Here is a 23,991-nt window from a genome sequence, read left to right on the forward strand (position 1 = left end):
GAGCCAGATTCTTGTGCGCAACAGAGTTTGAGCAAAAGAGGGGGAAGGAACATGGGAGCAAGAGCAGAGCGAGAGATCAAAGGCAGCGATGAAGAAAGAGAGGTGGAATACAGGCCTCTTTAAAAGGACCACGTATTCCAAAATGGCAGACAAATGTCCGGCGGACAGAAATGAGGCCTTGTTCCTTTCATGTTTGTCGTTGGCTGCATCGCTCGTTTTTCTCTGTATATACTGTATTGGGTAAAACGGCTTTAAGTGACTGTGCCGTGGAAGGGCTTTGTCAACGAGCTTCCTGCTAATGAAATGAAAAACACAGACATGAAGCAGCTCAGAAAAAAAGTGTGTGGGTGAGAGAGAGAGAGAGAGAGAGAGAGAGAGAGAGAGAGAGAGAGAGAGAGAGAGAGAGAGGTGAAAGAAAAGGAGGGAGAAAGAAGGGGGGATATAGAGAGAAATGGAGAGGAGAGAAAGAGAGGTAGGGAAAGGATGAGAGAGAAGGTGTGGTCGAGTTCTGGCAGCTGTTGATAAGCTGACTCACCCCATACGTGAACAGAAAGCTGCTCATCCCTCTCTCTCTTCCTGCCTCTCTCTCTCTCTCCATCCCTCATTCTCTCCATCTCTCCTCTTGCCCTTTATCTCCATTTCTCATTCTCTCCATTTTCTACTCCTTCTCTCAGTGTCTCCCTTCATCCTATCATCTGCTTCTTTCTTCTAAAACATCATTTCATCTCTCCCTCTCTCTTGCCGATTAAACCTTGAACCTCAGCAGGCCCTGCCATGTTTAAGACAACACCATGGAGAGAGGGAGAGAAAGAGAGATATGGAGAACACTGAAACAAAACTTGAACACTGGGCATTCTGAACACAAAACTTGTTGAGAGAGAGACAGATACACAGAGAGAAAAGGGGGTGAGAGATAGAGAAAGAGAGAGAGAGACTAAAAGAGAGGAAAATGGCGCCAGAAGAGGAGAGATGAAGAGAGAGTGTCAGAGGCACCAGATGTCCCGCCGCTGCCCTCATTCAGAGGCATTTGATTGGCTCATTAGCACGTAACACTTCCAGGCTGCCGTCTGGCCAGAGCTCAGGGCCCTGTGTAGACAGAAGAACTGTCCGTACTTCTACAGACACGTAATATCCCTCGTACCTTGGCAAACTTTCTGTTCACATCTCTCTCTCTCACGTTCTCTCTCTCTTCATTCTGTTGTTCCAGAAGTCATCCAGATATAGCTGGAGATGGAGTGCTGAGGTTTAATGTTGGGTTAGAGAGAGAGAGAGAGAGAGAGAGAGAGAGAGAGAGAGAGAGAGAGAGAGAGAGAGAGATGGATGGATAGTGGTTTAGGGAGGTACAGTAGGGAAGCAATTTACATGTTTAAGGGAGACACCGATCATAGAGAGGGAGAAAGATAGACAAAACAAGGAATGGAAAGAACAAGTATCAGCTCTATGTTCATCTTCAGTACAGTAGTCTTGAGGGACTTTCTCCATTAGCATACAGCAGAGTGGTCAACATACATGATAAATGCCACAAAGTAGCGTTTGAATCTGTCGTTAGTCTTCCTGCCAAGTGTCGCTCTGATGGATCACGTCGAGCTGGCGTTACTGGTCTAAGTCGTCATGTTTCCCCCGGGGTCCCTGTGAATGAGCTGGATCTGCATAGCGGGAAGTGGATTGATCCGTTGCGTATGTGGATGTACACACAAGGAAAAGTATCCATGGGACGTTGATGAACGACATGGTATTTATTCAATCTCCAACCAAAACAAAGCCAAGGGAATTCCTTCTTGTCTTTCAAAGATGGGTGTTGTGAATTGGGTCTGCACCCCTCCAGAGAACCATCCATTAAGATTTGATTTATACTTTGTGGTCTTAAGCTGCTCTGTTTTCAGCCAGAAGGAATTGTAGATATAACAACAATAATGTGTTTATTTTGCAGAAATATATCCACAAAGGGATGTGCATGGGGGAAGTTGAACCTACAGCCTCTTGATCTGTCAAACGTTCTACCACTGAGCTATACCCATATAGCCTCAGATAAAGCAGGAACGTTTCTTTGCTGTAAACATTGTAGAGTACCTAAAGGTATTTTTTCAGGTTGGATGGTGTTTGTACAGTTGTAGGTATTTCAATCAGGAGAGACCTGGATGAGTGAAGTGATATTTATTTGACAAAATATGATGGATTCAACAACAGGTGTTTGGAGCTTAGACCCTGTGGGGAAATTAAAGATTGATGGGCATCAGCCCAGCAGCCTAAGATAAATCCCCCCACAGAGTCCAGACACTGGTGCGGGGGCGGCGGCCGACCACCCAGCCAGAAGAGCCGATGAAGCAGGAGACAAAGCTACCGCTGGCAATGGCAGCCCCTGCATCGAGGTAGAGGGAAAGGAGCGAGCATGCGTATTAGGGGCAGCACGTAATTTGTATAGCCCAAGCAAGTTTGGTCTTGCCTGACTGAACTTGAGCTAAGCTTCATTTAGTTTTGTGGATACACATGTAAATATTATCCAGCACTTAAAGTGAAATTCCTCAATGATGACAATGTACAGGCGAGAGTCTCTTTGCTTGATTTGCACCAGATCTGAAAACCACAAAGTGCCTAGAAGGTGGACAGAAGTGTCCTAAAGTCCTCCCATCCCTCCTTCTCTCTCCTCTTCCTCGCCTTTCACCTTATCCACCTGTCTTCTCATCTGTCCTCACTGCTCCTCTCCTTTCTCTCCTTTCTTCCTGCTGACTGAAGCAGATATTTTCGGGAAGAATCACTTTCATGTTGTTGGTGCATTTCTCTCTCTCTCTCTCTCTCTCTCTCTCTCTCTCTCTCTCTCTTCTCTCACTGTGTAAGGATACTGTATTTTAAGGGTACAGACTACATATTGAAGACAACTGATTAATTTTAAGTTTCAAGTTTAAAATGAGAGATTAATTAACTACATAATATACATATAAATGATGGATGAGCTATGGTTAAAAAGCTTTGATATGTAATAATCAGCACTAAATAACAAATTGAAACAAATAAATCAAGCTGCATTCAACCTTATAGGAAAATAATGTATTGTCTTTCTTAGTTACTAGTCTTGTATTTTCCGGTCTTGTTCAGTCAGCAGGTTCAATGTTCACACGAGAAGAAAGGGAAAAACTGAAGAAACAAAATGCTGTTAAAGTAGGACAAAGGAAATGTGTGTTTTTCACTTTTTGCATTCATTTCTGTATTTTTCCTTTAGCTATTTTTGATTAATGATCCTCTGCATTGGTTTCATCAATGCTGGCAGAATATAAAGATATAACATCTTGTGTTGGACTACATAATGAACTGCCAAAGGACCTGAGACAACTTATGACGGATAAACTATCAAGTCAAACTATGTACATGCACATGCAATTTTTTCATTGACGTACAGTTTTTAGGAAAAGAAATTGCAAATCAGTAAGTTTAAGGTAGATCCTGTATCTCTGTACATATCCTGTAACTCCTGTGTACTCATACTTAACACAGTCGTTGTCTCTAAATCACATGAATTACATTTCTCAGTAACCCTTCACATTGCATTCCTGTGTGTGCTCTCTCTCTCTCTCTCTCTCTCTCTCTCTCTCTCTCTCTCTCTCTCTCTCTCTCTCTCTCTCTCTCTCTCTCACACACGCACACACACGCACGCACACACACACATACACACACACACACACCAACACACGTCTTACCCTAGATATTCCAGGAGGATGCAGGGAGAGGCTTGGTATAGCTTAACAGCATTGCCAGGTTTAATATAATTAACAAGTCTTCAGCTGTCACCTTATGCACTTCACACTCACTCTTTGGAAACACGCAGATGACCCAAACACACACACACACACACACAAAGTGTGTGAGATAGAGTGAGGAGACAGCTGATAGAAAGATAGACACACACACATGTTGACACATATGTCCAATGAATTACGTCAATATGGGAATTCAAAGACACCCACACACACACAGTTAAACATGACCTTCACCTCTCTTTCTGTTCCCTACTGCTCATCCTGTCATCATCTTTGACAGTGTAACGGTCAATCTGTCCAGCTGCCCCCTTCCTCTTCTCCTCCGCCCTCCTCTCCTCCATCCTAAAAGTTAGATGATGAGTTGGTGTAATGGTCTGCGGGGGTATTATGTGGTTTTGGTTTATAGTGGTCTTTTACGGATCCACTGGGAAGCTCAATTACAGCGTAACGTTCTAGAGTGACCTTGGAAACTCATTTGTTTGTTCTCCCGTTAACTACAAATCCAATACCGTAGGCGATAACATTACACCGAGACTGATTGTGGAGAGGGTGTACAATGTGTGTGTGTGTGTGTTTAACTGTGACTGGGCATGAGTGTGTCTTAGGGCAAGTCAATATTCATTATGTTTAGTATTTGATTATCCTTCTAACATAGCAAGGTGCTTTTGAATGGACACATAGACAGACGGACAACCAGACAGACAGATAGACAGACAAACGGATGACCAGACACCGGCCAGCAGCCTGCAGGTAAACAGGAAGATTGCAAGTTAATAAAGAACTGTGTTGCAACAACCTTGTTCCCTTGTTTCATTCTGGGAAGCAATCAATCCTTTAGCAGTTCATTTTGTTACACTCACAGCAAACATTCAATAATCCAGATCATTACCGTGTAGCATTGAGGCTGTGTCTACACGGCACATCTCAATGACACTCAGGAAGTGTTCAAACTCCAAACTGTTTCTTTGCAGTTGAGAATGTGACTCCAAGTTACATTTGTTTTAGTCATGAATACTGTTATACATTAATGTTGATGATATTAATGCTGTCCTTTTAACTAGCTTTCCTTTGCTTTTAACCAACAATGACTAGTCTTGTTTGCCATTGATCTTACATTTTAGCCATAGGCTACAGCAGGTCTGGACTGGGACTGAATAAGAGCCGTGTATTATTTTTATATGTTATTTTTTTGCATTATGCCGCGGCCATTTGACCGGACGTTCGCGAAATCTCCTGACTCTCCCGACGGCCAGTCCGACCCTGGGCTACAGTGTGTAATAGCTAGCATGCCTGCCTATTGGGTATCATGCAATAATTAGCATGACTCCTGATAGTTTTGACAATCATGGCTAAAGGTTACAGGGATGGCATTGGGGGTTTAGTTAGCGCTCTGCTCACATTAGCCTCTAACTTTCAAACATGGTGCGTGTCACTAACAGAGGGTCACGTTGTAGTAGCAACGTGCCAATTTCTCTTTGAGATATGAAGATCATAGCACCTTTGATTTGAGATCTATAGTGCTGAGGATACTATGGAATTATCTTTGCTATTTGAAATGAAACGGAATAACAAAGTAGTCCAGTGCTGTTATTGTCACTTCAGATTTTTAATATAAATTCATTTTTCGACAACAGTCGGACTTTTCAGTATCTCATTTTCTTTGTTCTGTGTGAAAAAAATAAATATATAATAATGTTGAGGTGAGGAATGAGAAAAGGGGTGTATGTGTGTGTTTTCATGTGTGTGTGTGTGTGTGTGTGTGTGTTTGTGTATGTGTATGTTACACGTGTAGACCACTACAAGGCCTCCTTCTCTCTGTATGCTCATATTAGATCATCAAACACATCCAACCGGGTGAAATTGCACTTGTGAAAAAACGCCATTGTCAAAGTGAGAAACAGAAAGGGAGAGAGAAAGACAGAAAGACATAAAGAAAAAAAAGGAGAGAGAGAGAAAGGCCAGCATCACTCCCCCAAAAGGAAATTTCTTTCTATCAGTGTCCATATTATATCTTGTGTGAAAGCAGAAAATGAGTAGTGCGCCGACGAGACAGGGAGGCCTCTGAAGCTTTAACAAGGCTGTGGGATGGGGGCCAGAGGGCCAGACCATGAATAATTCATAAATAACTCTGACTAGACCCAGAAGAAGAAGTAGAGCGGCCATTTTGGCTTATGCTGGAGAAGGACATGAGGGCGAGGCACACAGTTGCAGGTTAGGAACACTTCACTGGTGCTTTAACACCACATATTTTCAACTGATGTTCAAACTAGAAAATATAGTTAGTAGTTAGACCTGTTTGATTTCAGGATATAATTTCCTAAGCTTCACTCTTGACTTGAAATGTGAAACAATTATTTTCTCATAATTGATTATTTGCAAGCATAGACAGAACAATGATGTCTGTATTAGCTACGTCAATATAGAGTACACATATATTTTGTGTTTCTTGATTATGAAATAATTAGGTCCTTCTACACCTTCCTTTTGTTGTGACTGTTTTGTTTACAGTTCAAAACTTTAACCACAAATCGCTGAATGCACATTGGCTGTCCTGTCTATTGTCACTAAGGACAATATGTGGGAGACTCAATGAAACTGCCATGGAACTTTGCTGGCGTTTGGAACATCTGAAGGTCACAATGTCCAACCTGGTCTCCAGTCTAACAGCCTTGGACTCAAGGGTCTTCAAAACTGATTTGTTTTGTCACTGCAGTGCCTGTATGTGTGTTTGTGTGTGTGTGTGTGTGTGCATGTTCAAAGCCCACAGTTTGGGCTGGGCTGTGGCATGATTGAGACTCATTAGAATGCTGAAACTGGACTTTAAAAGTCACTATGACCCCTGGTCTGCTGTAAGCAAGCATGCATACAGAGTAAGGCCCTGATTGATCTGCCTAAGTAGCTGCAATTAAAAGAGCTGCTGTGTTACGCACGCACGCACACACTCTCTCACTCACTCACTAATACGCACACGCAGAGGCGCACACACAACTACAACACACGTGATTGAATCAAATACATACACAAATACTAAACAACGGAACAACGAAATACACACACGAGCGCACACACACACACACACACACACACACACACACACGTTCACACATGCACGGTCATCAAACACAAGATCAAAATGAAATCCCCCTAACAAGAATTCATTGAACACTGGCCCAGAAGTGTTTGATACTGAAGTGTGATTGGTCTGCTCTGACCCTCGAACCCCTCCCATTACTGATTATGCACATAATAATTTAACTTGGTGCCCCTGGAATGGAAGCGGACCAAATTAAGTGACAAAATTATGAGGAAAGAGGAGGAAAAAGGCCTAGTTCCGAGGTAAAGGTCACCGTTTGAATGGCATGATTATAACGACCTTCGTTAGAAAACCTTAAAAGTCATTAGCAATTTAACAAATGAGCTTCATGTCCATATTCCTCTGGCTGGGTTAAGGAAACGCCATTTTGATGGCCTGAGATGCCACTTCACACTCATTATTCTGCTAAAAGAATGTGTTAGGTGGGGGGCACTGATGGATGGTGGGGTGGATGGTTGGTGGATGGATAAGTGGGTGGAGCGATGGAAGGGTATGTGGAGGGATGGATAAGATAAAGGGATGGATGGATGGGTATGGATGAATGGATGTGTTGACTTGAACAATGTTGATGTGAACAAGGCCACACTAAGCAAGAGTATGGAGATTAAGTTCAACTTACTTAGGAATGTTGAGGGAGTCAGGTGGCTGAGCGGGTAGAGCATCGGGCTAGTAATCTAAAGGTTGCCAGTTCGATATGCACATGACGTTGTGTCCTTGGGCAAGGCACTTCCCCTTACTTTCCTCAGGGAGAATGTCCCTCTACTTTACTGTAAGTCGTCTGGATAAGAGCGTCTGCTAAATGACTAAATGTAAAATGAATGTTACAAAGTAATATCCACCTGCACACTTTGAGCAATCTTGTCAAAGTCACAACCTTGCAGTCTGCTAGCTAAATCACCATCCAACATATATTTTCTGCCAATCATAGAAGCACTAGAGTTTTGGGACCAGGACCAGGAAGTGATTTACCCCCACACTCCTGAGACCTGTTTCCCTGAAATCTAATATTGTTGGAGAGACACAGAATAAAATAAAAAATAAAAGAAGAGTGAGGTACTTGAACTACCCAGCGCTTCGTTTTTAGAGCACTCCATCAATCCATGATGTTGCTCTCCTTTCTCTCCTTTGACTTTTCTTTTTACAACCAGCTCAAATAGCTCCTACTGACAAAACAAGAGCGGATGAAAGAGAGAGAAAGTGAGAAACACGGGTGACTTTGAGGTCAAATAGATCTTTATAGCACCTCCTTACTTCTGTAATTCCATATTTATGAATGGACTAATCCTTAATGGCATATTCAGCTGGCCCGTCCCTTGGTTATCAGATCTAGGCCCCATTCTCCTGGCTGACGGCAGGGTGTTAATTGGAGCTGATCCCAACTCCAATTGCCCTCTAACTCAAAGGGACATTTCATTTGTCTCCTCATGAAGAAGCTGATAGACATGGTGTAATAGGAAAGAAGCGAAGAAGCGATTCACTAAAAACTGTGTGTGTGTGAGTCAAGAAGAAGTTTGTGTGTGTGTGTGTGTGAGAGAATGTTTGCGACTGAGAAACTATAAAGATAAAGAGGTTACTCAATAACAATTAGCTCTCTGCTACCTCACATGCTTCACATATTCTCTCAGGACCCTGCTATATAATTTGGTTACTTTGAGCCCAGAGAAGCTAAAGCACTCTTCAGAAGCTACACCGACCATTAACACATAGCCACATCATTCTCAATCTCTTAGTAATAAAACATCCCTTGAGACACACAGACACAAACACACACACACACAGACACACACACACACTTTATCTGTCCCGTGGCTAGCATCATAAATCAAGGCTAACGTCATATGACAAGGTGTCACATCGTCAAACCACTCCCATTATTCCAGCCAACCTGAGATACAAAGAAAGGGCAAGCGGCGGGAATAATAATCCAATCAGATAAATAAAATAAAAAAAATTACACGTGTAAAAGGAAGAGAAAAAAAATAAATGGGAAGAAAACTAATTCCGGTAAAGGCAAAGAGGTGTATGTGATTGATTCTCTGTAGGACATTAATCTTAGACTGGCCTCACTCTCTGCCCATCCGTTATGTCACATGGTCGGGATGGATGAGGGATGGCTTTTATGTGCGGCATGCCTAAAGGGGACGGAGAGTAAGCAGCCGAATGCTTGATGAAGCTAACTGGATCATAAAGGAGTTCAACTTTGTGAGGGAAACAAAAGGTTTACATGAAGAACTGTAGCCTACATGAAGGTTACACTAACTGCCATGTAACTACATAGTCTAAAGTCACAATTTCATTATCAATCAATCAACTTAACACTCTTTTATAAAAACACAACACACAACATTATTCATTATAGTCCATCTGTGGGTGATGTGTGTGAAATTGACAATGATAATTGTATGTTTAAGTGGAAAGTCTTAGAATTAGCATGCTAAACAGCTCTAATGAGGCAGTGGAAGAACAGCATGGGATTTATTTTTTGTTATTTGAAGGTGCATCAATAATGGCAATCAGAAAATCGGATGATTATCACTCTGTGGATTTTCACTCCCTGAAATTTTGGGTGGACAGATGGAAATCTTGGGGTGGCACACCAAAATTAAGAGCCATCACTGCATTTCGGGAAGTGTGGATGACATTGGTCGAGAAATGAACACTGACCAGGTGGACATGGTGTGAACTGAACTGTAAGCTTTGAGCTCAGGTACAGGTAACTGTGCAACACCATGCCATGTCAATGTAAGAATAAATGGTGCCAGGTTGAAAATGGAAGTTGACACTGGAGCAGCCTTCTCTTTTACGTATATCAGATAATCTTTTTTTAGGTTTGTCCACCAAATTGTGCGTTAAAAACCTACAGCTGGTAGATTCACAGCAATTGTCCCTGGTCCTAAACCCAATATTTGTTTGCCAAATTGTGTGTGGGTCAAAATATGTCTAAACTAGATTCATCGCATGCATATCAACACTTGCAGTTGGGGGAAAGCTCAAAGCGTTATTTGACTATAAACACGCACAGATAATTGTATTTGTATTATCGCTTGGTTTATGGAGTCACAAGTGCACCAGCAATCTTCAAAAAGATCATGGACCAGGTCCTGCAGGGCATGGATGGGGTCACCTGAGTCGGTCGTTAAGCGACTGCAACCATACATCTCTGAGTTAGACGAGATGAGTGTGCCTTTCTTCAGAGCAGCATGGCTTATTTAGGTAATGTCATTAATGGCACATTTGATGCCACGCTATGAAATAGACAAAGGCTTTTTTAGGGGGTGACAGAACTCAGGTATTTCTTAGTGCTGTTGAACTTGAACATGATTCAGCCGATGACGGCTCTGCTGCACAAAGATGCCACCTAAGACTGGGCCGAGAATTGCCTGCATGAGTTGAGTGCATTTGATGATGCTTAGAAATCCCTACAGTCCGGTCAAGTATTAGTTAATTATGACTCTGAACTACCCCTCATTTTGGCAGGTGATGCTTCTCCATGGAGTGGGAGCTGTGATGTCTCATGAAATGAAAGATGGAAGACATGGGCCAGTTGGGTTTGCATCAAGAATGTTGACTAAGAACACAATGAGTCACAAATTGAGATACTTTTTTGCTGCCTATGGTTTGCCAAAATAGGTTGTAACTGATAATGGACCTCAGTTTATATCACAGGAATTTGGATAGTTCCTTACTGAATCTCCTTAAAAGGCAAGATCGCTCCAGGTTGTCATTGGCCCAATAGTAGTTTTCTCAGAGAATGCAATCTGAAACTACATGCAACCCCAATGAGATGAAACACCAGAATACTGTGACTACAACTCAGAGTGCCACCACCGCAGGTTGTTGACATGAACAGTGTACGTCCATTGAGAGAAAAGCGTCCTCCTCAGAGACTGAATCTGTTAAGGTTGTGGTGAAAAAGAAAATGAAATAAGGTTGGGTATTTGAATACAGATACAGGGGAGGAGCTATGGTGTTTTATACCCCAAAATAGTGTTCTAAGATAGAGCGTTGATTGGTTGATATTGGAATATAATTAGGAAACTGCTTACCCAGAGCGCAAGAGAAGAGAACAACCCAGAAGGGCATTCAGAGATGTGTGTTCTTGTTGCTAAATAAAAGGGTATAAAAGTATGCTCCCTGGTGCTCCTTTCATCAATCATGAAAAACTGAACAGTTAATGTTACATGATTTTATTAGATACAACACTGTACAAGCCACTCATTATATTCATTAAATTTGATCTGTTTGGGCTTTTCTAGGCGTCAGTAGAAACTAACATTGCCTCCTCTCTCCCGTCTGAATAACCATATGCAAATTTAAAGTAGTGCAAGCTCCTTTTCATTTTCAATCATTTACATCCCAGTATGACTTGTTCACTCAGAGAGGCATGGTCCTGATTCCAGCCACTACAAACCTTGGTATTATTATTTGTAATCTTCATTATTGTTAATTGATCAGTGGTTAGTGACGGACCTCTTCACTTTCTTTGAGGCTTTTCCCCCCCAAAACCTTTACAAAACGCACCACATTGTTTTAATAACCTAAACTGTTAACCAGGGGCGCCGCTAGACCTTTGCTACTGGGACACGTGCCCCAGGATAAATCTGCTGTGCCCCAGTAAAATACATTTTTGTTCAAAGTTTGAGTTTTTACTTTATTAGTCAGTGCAATCATTTTGATTGATAAACCCAGAAAAATAAATGCAGTATCCTCATCAACGCTTGTAAAATCAACGCAGTTTAACAGAAAACACAAACTGATGTGCTTGCAGAATTCCATGTCTGCGCACCCTTCTATGCTTGCTATAATAGCCACTGCAGCGTGCACACACGAGTCCAGGTTTTGGCACACCGATCATCTTATTTTGACTCAAACATTATAACAACATGAAACCGACGTATTATAGTAGCCTACGACAAAGCTTAAAAAACTGAATTAGCGCTCAATGTTATTGGGAGAAAAATTGGCACGTGCTCGCATTAACTATTGATATTCATACCAAAGCTGATTTCAAATTTACTTCCTTGAACTATACATATAATGAGTTGTGGCCTGTGCCTCAGTAGAGCGTTACGTCTAGCAACGCGCCTGCTGTTAACACTTAATAACATCAGATTATATAGCAATTTGTGTAAAATGTTAGGTGTTACTATCTAGGTCAGGTCACAAGTTCTTAAAGGGGACATGTTAACATTTCCACCTAAGTAATATGTACTTACATTTTGCGCACTAGTTGAAAAGAATCTTTAGCACAATGGAAAACGTTATCCTGGCCTGAGCATAGCACATAGATGTGGATTAGCATGAGTTGACAATGTGTATTAGCATTAGCCTGGTGCTATGGTGGTGAACTGTGTATTAGCCATAGCATGGTGCAATGTCCTGGATTAGCATCAGCATGGCACTACTCTAAGCAGTGAGGGTGTGATAGCAATAGTTACTGTGGCTTTGACATACACCTCAGGTGACAGCACTGGGTGTAGCTGAATCTTTGATTTCCCAGCGGGACACATATACGCAAGTGTACACATATACACATACACACTCTTTTTACTCAATCACACATACACCCCCTACATCCACCCTGTCCCCTATCTTTCCTCCTTCTCCCAGTCCTGTGGCTCTGACAGCCCAGGCGAGGAGCTCTTTACCCTGGGTAGGAAATGGGGGTCAGGTGGGAGGGCAGCCGCTTGTTAGCTGTGGAAGTAACCATGCTGGAAGGTAATGTCATTGATTTACAGATTTAGAGACCTGCAGCAGGCCTGGCAAGGGAAAAAGCGGGCCACAGGCGAGACCCGATGTCAAGGGGTGCTCTTTACTTCTTTCTGACTTTTACTTTCTCTCTTTCTCTCTCTGCCAATTTGTCCCTCTGTTTCTCTCACGAGTCTTCTCTCCTGCAGTCTCTCTCCCATTCTCTCCATCCCTTCCCCTGTCTCATAGCTGTGTGTTTGGGGTTCAGCTTAAGTTATTATTTTAGCTACTGTGTAAGGCCCCATCCTCCATCAGGGAGTAGGGCTTTCTATAACAGCCCGGATTTGTCTCCAGCAGACTCACAGACTTCTCCACATCAAACCCTCATTCTAGTCTTTATTCTCCAACATGCCAACCTTGGCTCCAGCCTCTCCTCCCCACCAAACCAGCACACATATAGAATAGGATGCATTCTGCAATATGGAATTATGAAATAGCTGCCTTTCAGAATTTCCGGGATGGCTGGTATAATGACATGCACTTTAATTCTCTCTCTCCATCCCTCCCTCTTTCTTTCTTTCTTTCTTTCTTTCTTTCTTTCTTTCTTTCTTTCTTTCTTTCTTTCTTTCTTTCTTTCTTTCTTTCTTTCTTTCTTTCTTTCTCTCTCTCTCTCTCTCTCTCTCTCTCTCTCTCTCTCTCTCTCTCTCTCTCTCTCTCTCTCTCTCTCTCTCTCTCTCTCTCTCTCTCTCTCTCTCTCTCTCTCTCTCTCTCTCTCTCTAGGTTCACTGGTCCTAACCTCCCCTCCCCCATCATCAGCAGTAAGAACTGGCTCAGGCTTCACTTCACATCTGATGGCAACCACAAACTGAGAGGCTTCAGTGCCCAGTATCAAGGTAAGACCCTCCCAACCCTGATCCCTAGACAACTGTATCCTTACCCAACCCAACTCAACCTAACCTTAAACAACCCTAACCCCAGTAACGAAATCTGACCACCAAAATACAATAAAAAGCTAGGTGCCTTTATGTCCAACAGTCACATCACCCACAGCCACCCCTTGAGAATTAAAACACGTGTTAATATAATTAATCTGTAAGCATTATGCTTTCACTGACTCTGCAAAAAAACACCCCTCACCCCTCACACACACATGCACAAACACACACGTTACCTTTGACACACAACCACACACACAACATCTCCATCCTTTCAGTATGTCGCTATCTCCAGTATCATTAATCTCTAAGGTCAAAGTTCACAGCTGGAAACAGAGCAACAGGGAGAAGGGATTAGGTAGACACACCCCTATCTGCAGGAATCTCACCTGCAGTCATCCACTCTCTGATCTGAGGCGCTGAGGGATGGGGGGGAGGAGAGACTTGCATAGAAAGAGGGAGAGTAATACAGAGGGAGGAGGAGAGAGATGAAGAGAGAAGGAAGATGAGGGAAAAAAAGGAAGGGAGTGAGAAAGACAGGGAGCAGACAGGAGAAGGGAGTGGGAATGGGAGATAAAGGGAGAGGCAGATAGGATTACAGGTCCTGTGTTAGATAAATAAATATAACATTTAGGAGATCAGGGAAAAGAAGAGAGGAGGGCTAAGACTTTAATTAGATTAACAGTTGACTCCCCTCCGCCTCCCTCCTTCCCCCACTGTTTTCCCACAATCCTTCAGGAGCAGCTCAATTGAAAAAAAGAAAATTATTCCTGAATTAATGAGAAGCTAAGGCACACTCTTTCCACCTCCCTCCCTCCCTCCCTCCCTCCCTCCCTCCCTCCCTCCCTCCCTCCCTCCCTCCCTCCCTCCCTCCCTCCCTCCCTCCCTCCCTCCCTCCCTCCCTCCCTCCCTCCCTCCCTCCCTCCCTCCCTCCCTCCCTCCCTCCCTCCCTCCCTCCCTCCCTCCCTCCCTCCCTCCCTCCCTCCCTTTTTTTCTCCCTATGTTCCCTAGCAGGGCACTCATGGTAGTCATGAATGAGAAACATAATCATTATGTTAGTCTGCTATCAGGACCATGCAATCATTGTGTTTTTAAGACAACATCCTGCACATAAAACTCTTAATAAAAGAGAATACTGGCACACAGCTAAGATATTGCTTTCAGTACAATCAAACATGAAATAAAAAATCCTGAGAAAGAAAACAAAAGGCTGTTGTTATAAGAAAAGTAGATCATTAAGTATGATCATATGCAGTATAGGTGTAATGTATGTGTGTGTGTTTGTGTGCGTGTGTATCAGTGCAAGCACAAAGAAAAGTAAATAACTCTGAGTGTTTTTGTGAAACTCTGAATTAATAAGCATTTAAATGAGCCTCTTGAGTTTCTACTGCTGAAGGCTCCATTTTGATATTATTTTTCCATTTGGTTCATTTAGAGATTAGCATCAACGCTTTCTTTATAGTGAGGAAAAAACAAAGCAAGATTCATAGGACCTTATTTATTGCATTTAAACACACACAGACACACATGCACACACACACGCACACACATGCACACACACACACTGCCAGGCAATGTTAGTCTACATGTCTATTCATAATCTAACTGGCCATTCTACACTAGTCTGTGTCTACAGTATCAAATTCTTCTCCTACTCTCCATTCACAGTGAAGAAAATGACGGAGCTGAAGTCCAGGGGTGTGAAAATGCTCCCCAGCAAAGACAACCACCACAAGATCTCAGTCTGTAAGTCTGTCACACTTCACTATCTGTACCACCACAAGAACTCCGTCCATAAGTCTGTCCCAATCTCTATCACCTCAAGACATGTGTCGATAAGTCTGTATGTCTTGTCACTATCTCTATCACCACAAGATCTGTCAGTAAGTCTTTAAGTCCACCACAAAAAGTCAATCTGGAAACTCACCCAGTATGCTATCTCTACTACCACAAGATGTCTCATTTACTTTCAGTATTTCTACCCTGTTCTTCAGCAGCATCTCAGAAGCTTTTTAACTGGTTATGCATAAGGTTTTAAAACCCCTTCTGACATTGATGCCTTCCTTTCAATAATATATCAATAATATATTATTTCTGGCCATGTATGAGAGGGAGGGGGGAGAGAGAAGATAAGTTGGTTGTGTGTGTGTGTGTGTGTGTGTGGGGGGGGGGGGTTGCATTACTTGCCCTTTTCTTCACAGCTGGAGGAGTCAATCTTTCCTTCCTTCCTTCTCTCTCTCTATTTCCTGATTTCTCTGTCACTCCCTCTTTTTTGCTTTTTCTATCTGTCTTTGCCCTTTTCCTATTTTCTCTCTCTTTCTCTCTCTCTCCCTCCATCCCTCCCTCTGAAGGCCACTCCTCATTATGTCTCAGATCCTCTTTATTTACATTTCTATTACCGTCACGTCAACAGGAGAAAATGTCACCCGTCCACCATTTCCAGGAGGGTAGCCAGTCTAACGGGAGCAGGAGGGGAGAAGTGAGGGGTGGAGGGAGACGAGGGAGAGAATGGGCGGTTAGAGGAACGAGAGGTTCTGTAAACATTGATAATCCTATCTGCAGGCCTATTTCAATTCCCCCTCCTCCCTTTCTCCTCTTAAGCTGACATCTCATTTCCTTGGTGTGCAATCTTCCTGTCCCATCTTTGTAGCAACTCACCTACAACAACCTGTGTCCTCATCTACCTCTCTCTCTCTCTCTCTCTCTCTCTCTCTCTCTCTCTCTCTCTCTCTCTCTCTCTCTCTCTCTCTCTCTCTCCTTCTTCTCTTTGTCACTCTCATTCTGTCTCCCTCTTTCCATCTTGTTGCCTTGGACACTGTTTGTTGCCCTCCTCTACTGACAGTGACGAGGCTTGCCCTTTCTCCTCCTCCCTCATCCATATTCATCAACGGCCTCAGCCAGGGCCAATCAGCACATGTCATTTTGAGTGTGGCCCCACCAGTCAGGCCTTTGACCCTGCCCCTTTCAGTCAAATGGAAGCTCTGGGTTGGCTGACCAGCTGTCACTTCCTGCTTCTGCGAACCAACTGGTTGGTGCGTTTGGGTGCAGTGGGTCCAGGGAGGCTGGAAATGGGCTTAACTGGTAGATTCAGTGGGGTGTTTTTTTTTTAATGAGAACTGCACTGTAATGGCTTTGTAGTGAAACAAACACTAAAAGTAATGGATAGTGTGTTTTGAACTGTGTATTGCTAACAGTATTGTTAGGGTAAACAAACTAGGTGTCTGAATTGTTGAACTAGTGTCTGAATGGTGAAATGGTAATAACATTGCTCTCACTCTGTCTCTCCTGCCCCCCCCCCTCTCTCCCTCTCTCTCTTTCCATCACTCTCTCCACCTCTCTCTCTTCCAGTGTCCCAGATGGGTGTGGCCCAGGGTCACAACATGTGTCCAGACCCTGGGATCCCTGACAGAGGGAAAAGAAAAGGCTCCGACTTCAGGTGAGACAAGAGAAAGTGGATGCAAGTGAGAGGCAGAGAGAGAGATATATATACATATTGTGTGTCAAAGAGAGGAAAGAGAAACAGATAGAGAGAACAAGAGAAACCCTCAGATAGTTTGTGCGAGAGACCACAACAGACAGCAAGATAGAGAGAGAAAAAGAGAGAGAGAGACTCTGTGCACTCGAGAAAGAGGGAGAGAGCGTGAGACAGACAGAGAAAACAGTTTGTGCAGCCCCATTTGTTCTAGGTCACTAATGTCATTGTGATGAATGAGAGTGGAGGGCTTGGCCGGTCACCTGTCCCTGCTCTGCTCTCCAGCCCTCTCGCCGCGCTCACTCAGAGAGCCAGCGGAGGAAAACAAACACTTCACTTGCGCTCGCTCTCTCTCTTTTCTCAAATGTCAAAGAGGAGGGGTGGACAGAGAGGCCCTGACTTTTAACAACTCTATATTAACCAACACATCAGGTCAGGCAGACGAGAGCACACAACAGAAGATCTGACGGCAGTGAAACCAGAGAGAGGGAGGAAGAGAGAGAGAGAGAGAGAGAGAGAGAGAGAGAGAGAGAGACCGACAGACAGACAGACAGACAGACAGGCAAAGAGACAAGCCGACAGACAGACAAGTTGGCAGAGAGAAGCTAGGGAAAACAGTCGCCAACAAAGTGCAGATGCCGATGAGACCAGCCTAAACTGCAGCAAACACAGTGAAATCTGACCAAGAACCCTGTGAAGGAGCCACCCACTGTATCACAGCAGGTGATATACTGCATCACTTCAGGTGATGTACTGTATCACACCAGGTGATAGACCGCTCCATGGAGCCTGCCTCCTAATACAGAATGTAGCAGGGGAGGGATGTGTAGCCGTGGTCCCTCTCGGTCAAACCTTGTTTGTCTACCAAAGACAGCCCCTACCAGGACGTAAACTCAGAATAAATAGACTGCAACACTCCTAGGGAGTCACAGTGAGGTCGGAGATGATTGGAACTTTGGAGTGAATTGTTGTAGTCTCCCTCCTGTGGTATCCTCCCCGCGTAGCGTCTGAGAACATGAGGGAATGCGTGTACGTAGACGTTTCTGTGTGTCTAAATACCCGTGACACTGCCTCTCTGCCGCCCCCCGCAGGAAGGGTGCCACGGTGCACTTCTCATGTGACGAGGGGTACGAGCTGCAGGGCTCCAAGAGCATCAGCTGTCTGCGTGTCACCGACAGCTACGTAGGCTGGAGTGATGACAGGCCTATCTGCAGAGGTGAGGGCACACACAGTGTGCACGCACACATACAATCACCATGTACACACACACACACACACCTTCCCTGTTCTGGCTCTGCCCGCACCTCTGTGATAAAGTGCAAGCACCACTTATTGCCATTAGTCACCCCCAGATTGCTCATATTCATTAAGCAGCGTTTGGGTGCCACCGCCTTTTCCAGTCCCACTTTTTTTCCCTTGAAATCGGCCGACGTAGAGAGCGATTATTTGTCTTGTTTCATTGATTCAACACCGCTAAATGTTGGGTCATTACTCTGAAACGTCCCCGTAATTGCAAAGTGCCGAGGGGGTAACTCCAAAAAGTTGTGGAGTAATTAAGTCAAACAATGTTACCCAGCACGGCAAAATAAGTGTTCATAAATCACAATGTCATAAAATACATAAACAGAAAAACTTTGCACGCCGTCAACGTCCTTGAACGGAGGTATAGAGCTGAGCTGAGCTCCCGGTCAATAGGGAGGCAGGGAAAGAACTTTGGAACAATGACAGCCAGGCCCTGTCTGTTTATTATCTCTGTTTGCTCTCTGATGGACGTGTCAATATAGAGACTGATTGCGAGAGAGAAAAGAGAGGGAAAAAATAGGGGGGTTAAGGGGGGGGGAGGGCAAATGGGCGAATAGACAGATGGACAGGCAGGGAGAAGTGGGTTTTGAGATGGACAAACAGCAGTCAGACTAACAGGTTGATTTTCAGGGGGACAACAAGAAAAAAGAGGAGAACATTTGAACTTTGAAGAAGTAAATAGTATTTGAGTAAATTGTATAATATTCCCTTATCTTTCATCTCCCAGTGAGTGTTTGGATGGGATAAATACACAGAAGGAGGAATACACAGTATGAATTCAGCCTCCCATGAGCTGCTCTCCCTCCCTCTCAATGCCCGGCTGGGAGGTATAGCGTCAGCCATTTTGGGTCCATTTCAGGAGTCCTCCAATCATCAGTTTCCTCTCTATCCCACTCTCAGACATGGGTGTCTGATGCAATCACCTGGGTGTTTGATCATCTTTATCATGGCCGCCAGCCATCTCCTTTATCGCACTCTCCTTAATGTGCTTTGAGAAATCCAGTTTTGAGGGACACCCCCGCTCCTCTGTCTTAGACTGATCCAATTGAGTCAAAACAAGATTATACCACTAAAGAGAGGGGGGACACACCCTTCTCCAAAGGATTTTGGGGGGTAATGTGATTGTACTTCCTCTTATGCGAGAAACTCACCTTGACGACACGCAGCTATTTCAGGGAGGAAAAAAAAACAATGGTTTAAACAAGATTTATTAGTTACACAATATCTGGATTATTTTGACACAGGAGATTACACTTGTTACTGTAAATACTGTAATCATTATCTTTCAAGTGCTGTGTGTGATGAAGCCCTGGACAATACATGCTAACTAACCAAAGTCCAATTATCATCTGAAAACATTTAAAATCAGTTAATTGTAAATAATCTGCTTGTGCTCTGTATATTTGTCTGCCTGTTTCAATCACGTACACTCACTTCCTATGTCCTTCATAAGGAGACTTGTGTCTTTTCAAGTGAGTGGTGTATCTGTACAAAGAAAAAAAGGAAAAAGAGTAAAAGAAAGTAAAAGAAATTACAAAGATGTTCACACTCAAAGCAGAGTTATTGACCACATCTCACTGAATCACTGTTGGAATTCCTCTGACATTATCTTGGAAACGTCTACTGCTATGAGAGTACAGCTAGCAAAGAGACAGGAACCTTTAGCTCCATCCTATTAAAGACACAACTAATATACTGAGGTGGACTTCTGGGTTCACACCTACATAATATTATTTTTTTATTAAGGTCACCTTCACTGTCAGCCAGACTCACATTAATTACTTTTTTTCCCCCTCCAAGATCCAAAGGGAAAAAAGTTCTTTAATTTGGGTGGTTTTAAAGGGAGAGAGTGCATTTATTTTTATTTTTTTAAGACAGGGCGTTGTACACCCCCAGGATCTCTCCTTTAAGACATACCTCATTAGGATCAGTTACAAGGTCCAGACCCGGTTAAACACATCCACGGCGCCCCACACATTCAGGCATTGGCTTTAAACCCTCATTAGTAATGGGCTGATTTAATTCTAAGAGGTGTTTAAAGTTTGCCTCAAAGCCCAGGGGCTGCAAAAAAGAGTCAGGAAGTCACAATGTCCTTTCAAAGTCGACATATTACAATTTGCTCACTCTTTGGGAAATGCTTTACGAATACAGTTGTACTGTGTTGCACTGAAGGACGAAAGATGCTTGCGGTGTCTAGCCTCCATTTTGGATTACAGTTGAATTCACCCTGAACAACCGTAGCGAAATAAATAGTTCACAGTGCTTTCTGATGGAAGTGTATATTTTGTCTTGGTTTAAAACATTAATTTGTTGAAACTGTATGTTGTTAGTCATGAGTTTCACTCAGTAAAAACATAAACCAATCAGTCATGTGTGGCAGTGTTTGGGTGACATTTTGTTTTTGATTCAAGGATGTTGATCCTTGTGTAGTTTAAAAGCAAACACCATTAGTGAGGGCTTTCAGAGATTTTGAAGGTAACAACTCAGCCATGACCATGGTTCTTCAATGCTTCTGCTATGTTCCAACCAAGACTATTTAGAGATTGTAGATGGGGATCCATTTTGTCATCCAGATATGAAGTATGACATATGATGGAATATGATGTAAGAACTATTGACTAATAAGTCACCATGCACAAGGTTGATCTCCAAAAGCTTTCAGTGAGATTCTGGTTTGGTCTTTGTTTGGTCTGTGTGTGGGTAGTTTGATAACAGGGTTTAACTGGTTTAGACATTGGTTTAGATGTCGTGTAGCAGGGTTTGACTGAGTTTCAAATTCAACCACCACAGTGAGCAGGTTTGTGACAGGTTTATTTTGCGTTAGCGCTCTGCATTTGTTCTGGGATTTCTCTTACAAGCAATTGTGTTCCATTGCTGTTCAGAAACAAACACAAGTGCCTCAGTGTGGCAAGCTAAGTACATATGGACAGTTTACATCAAACAACTTCACTTGATCATGCACATGGTTTTAGAAGTTAAATTACACCTATGTCCAGCTCTGAAATGTATTTTTCTTCTCTCTAGCCCCTATGTGTGGTGGTCAGCTGCGAGGCCCCAATGGCATCATCACCTCCCCAAACTACCCTGTCCAGTACGACAACAACGCCAACTGCACATGGGTCATTACAGCAATGGATACCGCCAAGGTACACTGTGATTTGTTATGCTAGACATTATACAATGCTACATAATGTTAAAGGTAAACTATGCTAAAGCTATCTTTACATTGTGATACAATTTGCTAAATGCAACATACTGGAAGACAAAAAGCTAAGCAAACTTAAAGCTATGAAATGCTAAAACTCCACAATGCAAATAATTATGCTAATACTTGTTGGTATTAAGGGTTTATCCAGAGATTACATCTATATGGTTGCCAAGGGGATAGGTGGCATGAGAGATTCAACCATATTTTTTTCTGTGAGGTTAATTTGCATAACCTTCAGTCTGTACATCTTTTGAAAGAGTTTTCAACGAGAAAGCCAAGTATGAAAATTATGAAAAAACTGGTGTTAAGGCCAACAAAAGGGTATCTAAGAGAGTGGGATTACCTGTGGAGATGAGGAGAAAAAGAAAAGAAAGCATGAGAGAAATGGAGGGCTATAGAGCGCGTACTCAGAACCTATCATGAAAGTGACACAGCCATTCAGTTTGGAGCAATGACTTTGGAGTCGCGTTCAAGGCCAAACAGTTCCTCGCCTGCCAAATTTCCTTTGCTCAAACAAATGGTTTTACAAATATGTCCCCTTCTCCCACTGTTGGAGTGGGAAAGGGTATGAGAGCGTATATGTGCTGGTGTGAGGGAGTAGAGGTGAATACACACACGCACAAAGGTGAACGCACACACAGTCTCTCTCTCTCTCTCTCTCTCTCTCTCTCTCTCTCTCTCTCTCTCTCTCTCTCTCTCTCTCTTTCTTCTCTCTCTCTCTCTCTCTCTCTCTCTCTCTCTCTCTCTCTCTCTCTCTCTGTCTCTCTCTCTCTCTGTCACACACACACACCATAAACACGATACCAACACCCTCTCCTAGACACCCTTGGGTATGTGGGAGGATGTGAGGCCAGAGCAGGAAACAGACAGAGGTACTTTAGCCTGTCTCCTGCTCTGCATCGAGACCAGATGAAGATGGAGGGGGTCAGCGTTCTCTCTCTTTAGAGACGTAATGGCGTTATATTCCTGCCTCGTCCGCGGCATGGAGCAGAGGAGACGTGAGGTCGACTGCCGGGCTGGGGTGGAACTCACTGCAGGGCGGGGGAACATGACACAGCTTTTTGTTGTTTTCCTCCCCCTCTGCCCAAGACTCCTAAATAGAACCGTCAAAAACATCATTGGAAGGACATTTTTTTTTGTTTTCATTCATTTATTTCCCTATGTTTTGCAAGGTTTTAGGTTTCTGAGTCCACATCATGGTTTGACAGTGGCGTATTGTGTCTGTTTATAGAGATGGTCTCGCCTGAGTCATGACCATCTATTCCATTAGGATATATGACTTGTCTGGTGCATGGTTTTATAGTCACTGCTTCCAAGCATTTTGGGGGAAGCAAATAATGAATAAAATGATCCATTCTTTATGTTGGTATTTGTGTTGTTTTCCCCTCTTGTTCTCTGCATCCCCCTCTTATTGGCTAGATGGAAGGGATGTTTTTTCCGGATGAAACTCCGTTTTTATCCTGTAATCTGACCCAGTTTCCTCCCCTCCGTCCCATTCTCTCCCCACCCTTGCCATTTCCATTAGGCTGTGTATTTAGCATAGGGCAGAATGCAATTTGCATTTATATAAGCTTTTTCATTAGGCTTTCCTCTTCCTCTGAAAACATTAAGAATTTGGCGGAAGTCTGTAGCAGTCAATTTGAATAGGGAGGCCTGACAGCACTTGCTTTCTGTTATTTATTTATTTACTTATTTATCTATTTGAGTTTTACCCCCATCATTTATTTTCATCTCACCATTATTAATTGACTTTGTGCCTAATCATACTGTCCCGGAAGAACAGCCTTATGTAATTATTAAAATGTCTTTGCCTTATCTCTTGTTTTCATGCAGATAAGGGATGAACTCATCATTTTCCCCCTCTTTTTTCTAGCTATTTCTTTTACTTTTTCCTTCCCTCTTTCCCAGAGTATTGAAATGATCCTGCAATGATTCAACTCGACCCTCCATTGAAATTCTAATGCATAAATCCTCTCCATGCACTCCTTTATGTCGTATGTGATGGATATTTTCACCTTGTGGTGGGTAGTCTTTCCCCAGATGCAATTTAAGTCATTGTAAGTCACAGTGAATGATATTCAATGGGATTTTCACCCCATTATGACACTACCCTGTTGAAGATTTCAACCCAAGAGGATGGAGAGAGGTGATATGATATAGAGCAGGAAGTTATTTCCATGTGGACTCTGTCTTACCCAATCAAATGGGAGGGTGAATGAAAGAGGATACCAGTTTACGTAGGCGAGGGTTGGATTTAATGGCACTTAATTGAAGTACACTAGACGGTTTAAATGAATAACAACATGTAGGTGTTACAATAAGATAATCTGTCGCGACAACATTCAGAACAGTCGGTTAAAGCTCCGTCTAGTCTTATTGACATCCCACTGAGAACAACCGAGGTTGGGAAGAGGTTGGAGATGGAGAAGAGGATGGAGAAAAAGGATGGAGGGAAGGCTATAGGGGTAGTTTGTGTAGGCGTGACAGATGGGGCTGACAATGACACCCGAATGACACTCCTCGCCCCGGCTGGTTAGTGT

The 23,991-nt window shown here is 43.2% G+C and overlaps 1 protein-coding gene across 1 annotated transcript in view; it reads left to right on the top strand.

Annotated features, from left to right (window-relative positions):
* The window catches only part of csmd2 (CUB and Sushi multiple domains 2), a 228,656-nt gene that overhangs the window by 104,201 nt on the left and 100,464 nt on the right, over nucleotides 1-23,991 (top strand). The window contains exons 6-10 of the mRNA XM_084695567.1: nucleotides 13,315-13,427; nucleotides 15,138-15,215; nucleotides 16,818-16,905; nucleotides 18,033-18,157; nucleotides 21,268-21,389. Coding sequence (XP_084551693.1) covers nucleotides 13,315-13,427; nucleotides 15,138-15,215; nucleotides 16,818-16,905; nucleotides 18,033-18,157; nucleotides 21,268-21,389 — 526 coding nt within the window. The remainder of the gene's footprint in view (nucleotides 1-13,314; nucleotides 13,428-15,137; nucleotides 15,216-16,817; nucleotides 16,906-18,032; nucleotides 18,158-21,267; nucleotides 21,390-23,991) is intronic.

This window comes from Hypomesus nipponensis, chromosome 4 (assembly GCF_054491055.1).
Source record: "Hypomesus nipponensis isolate SF chromosome 4, ASM5449105v1, whole genome shotgun sequence".
Classification (NCBI taxonomy): Eukaryota; Metazoa; Chordata; class Actinopteri; order Osmeriformes; family Osmeridae; genus Hypomesus; species Hypomesus nipponensis.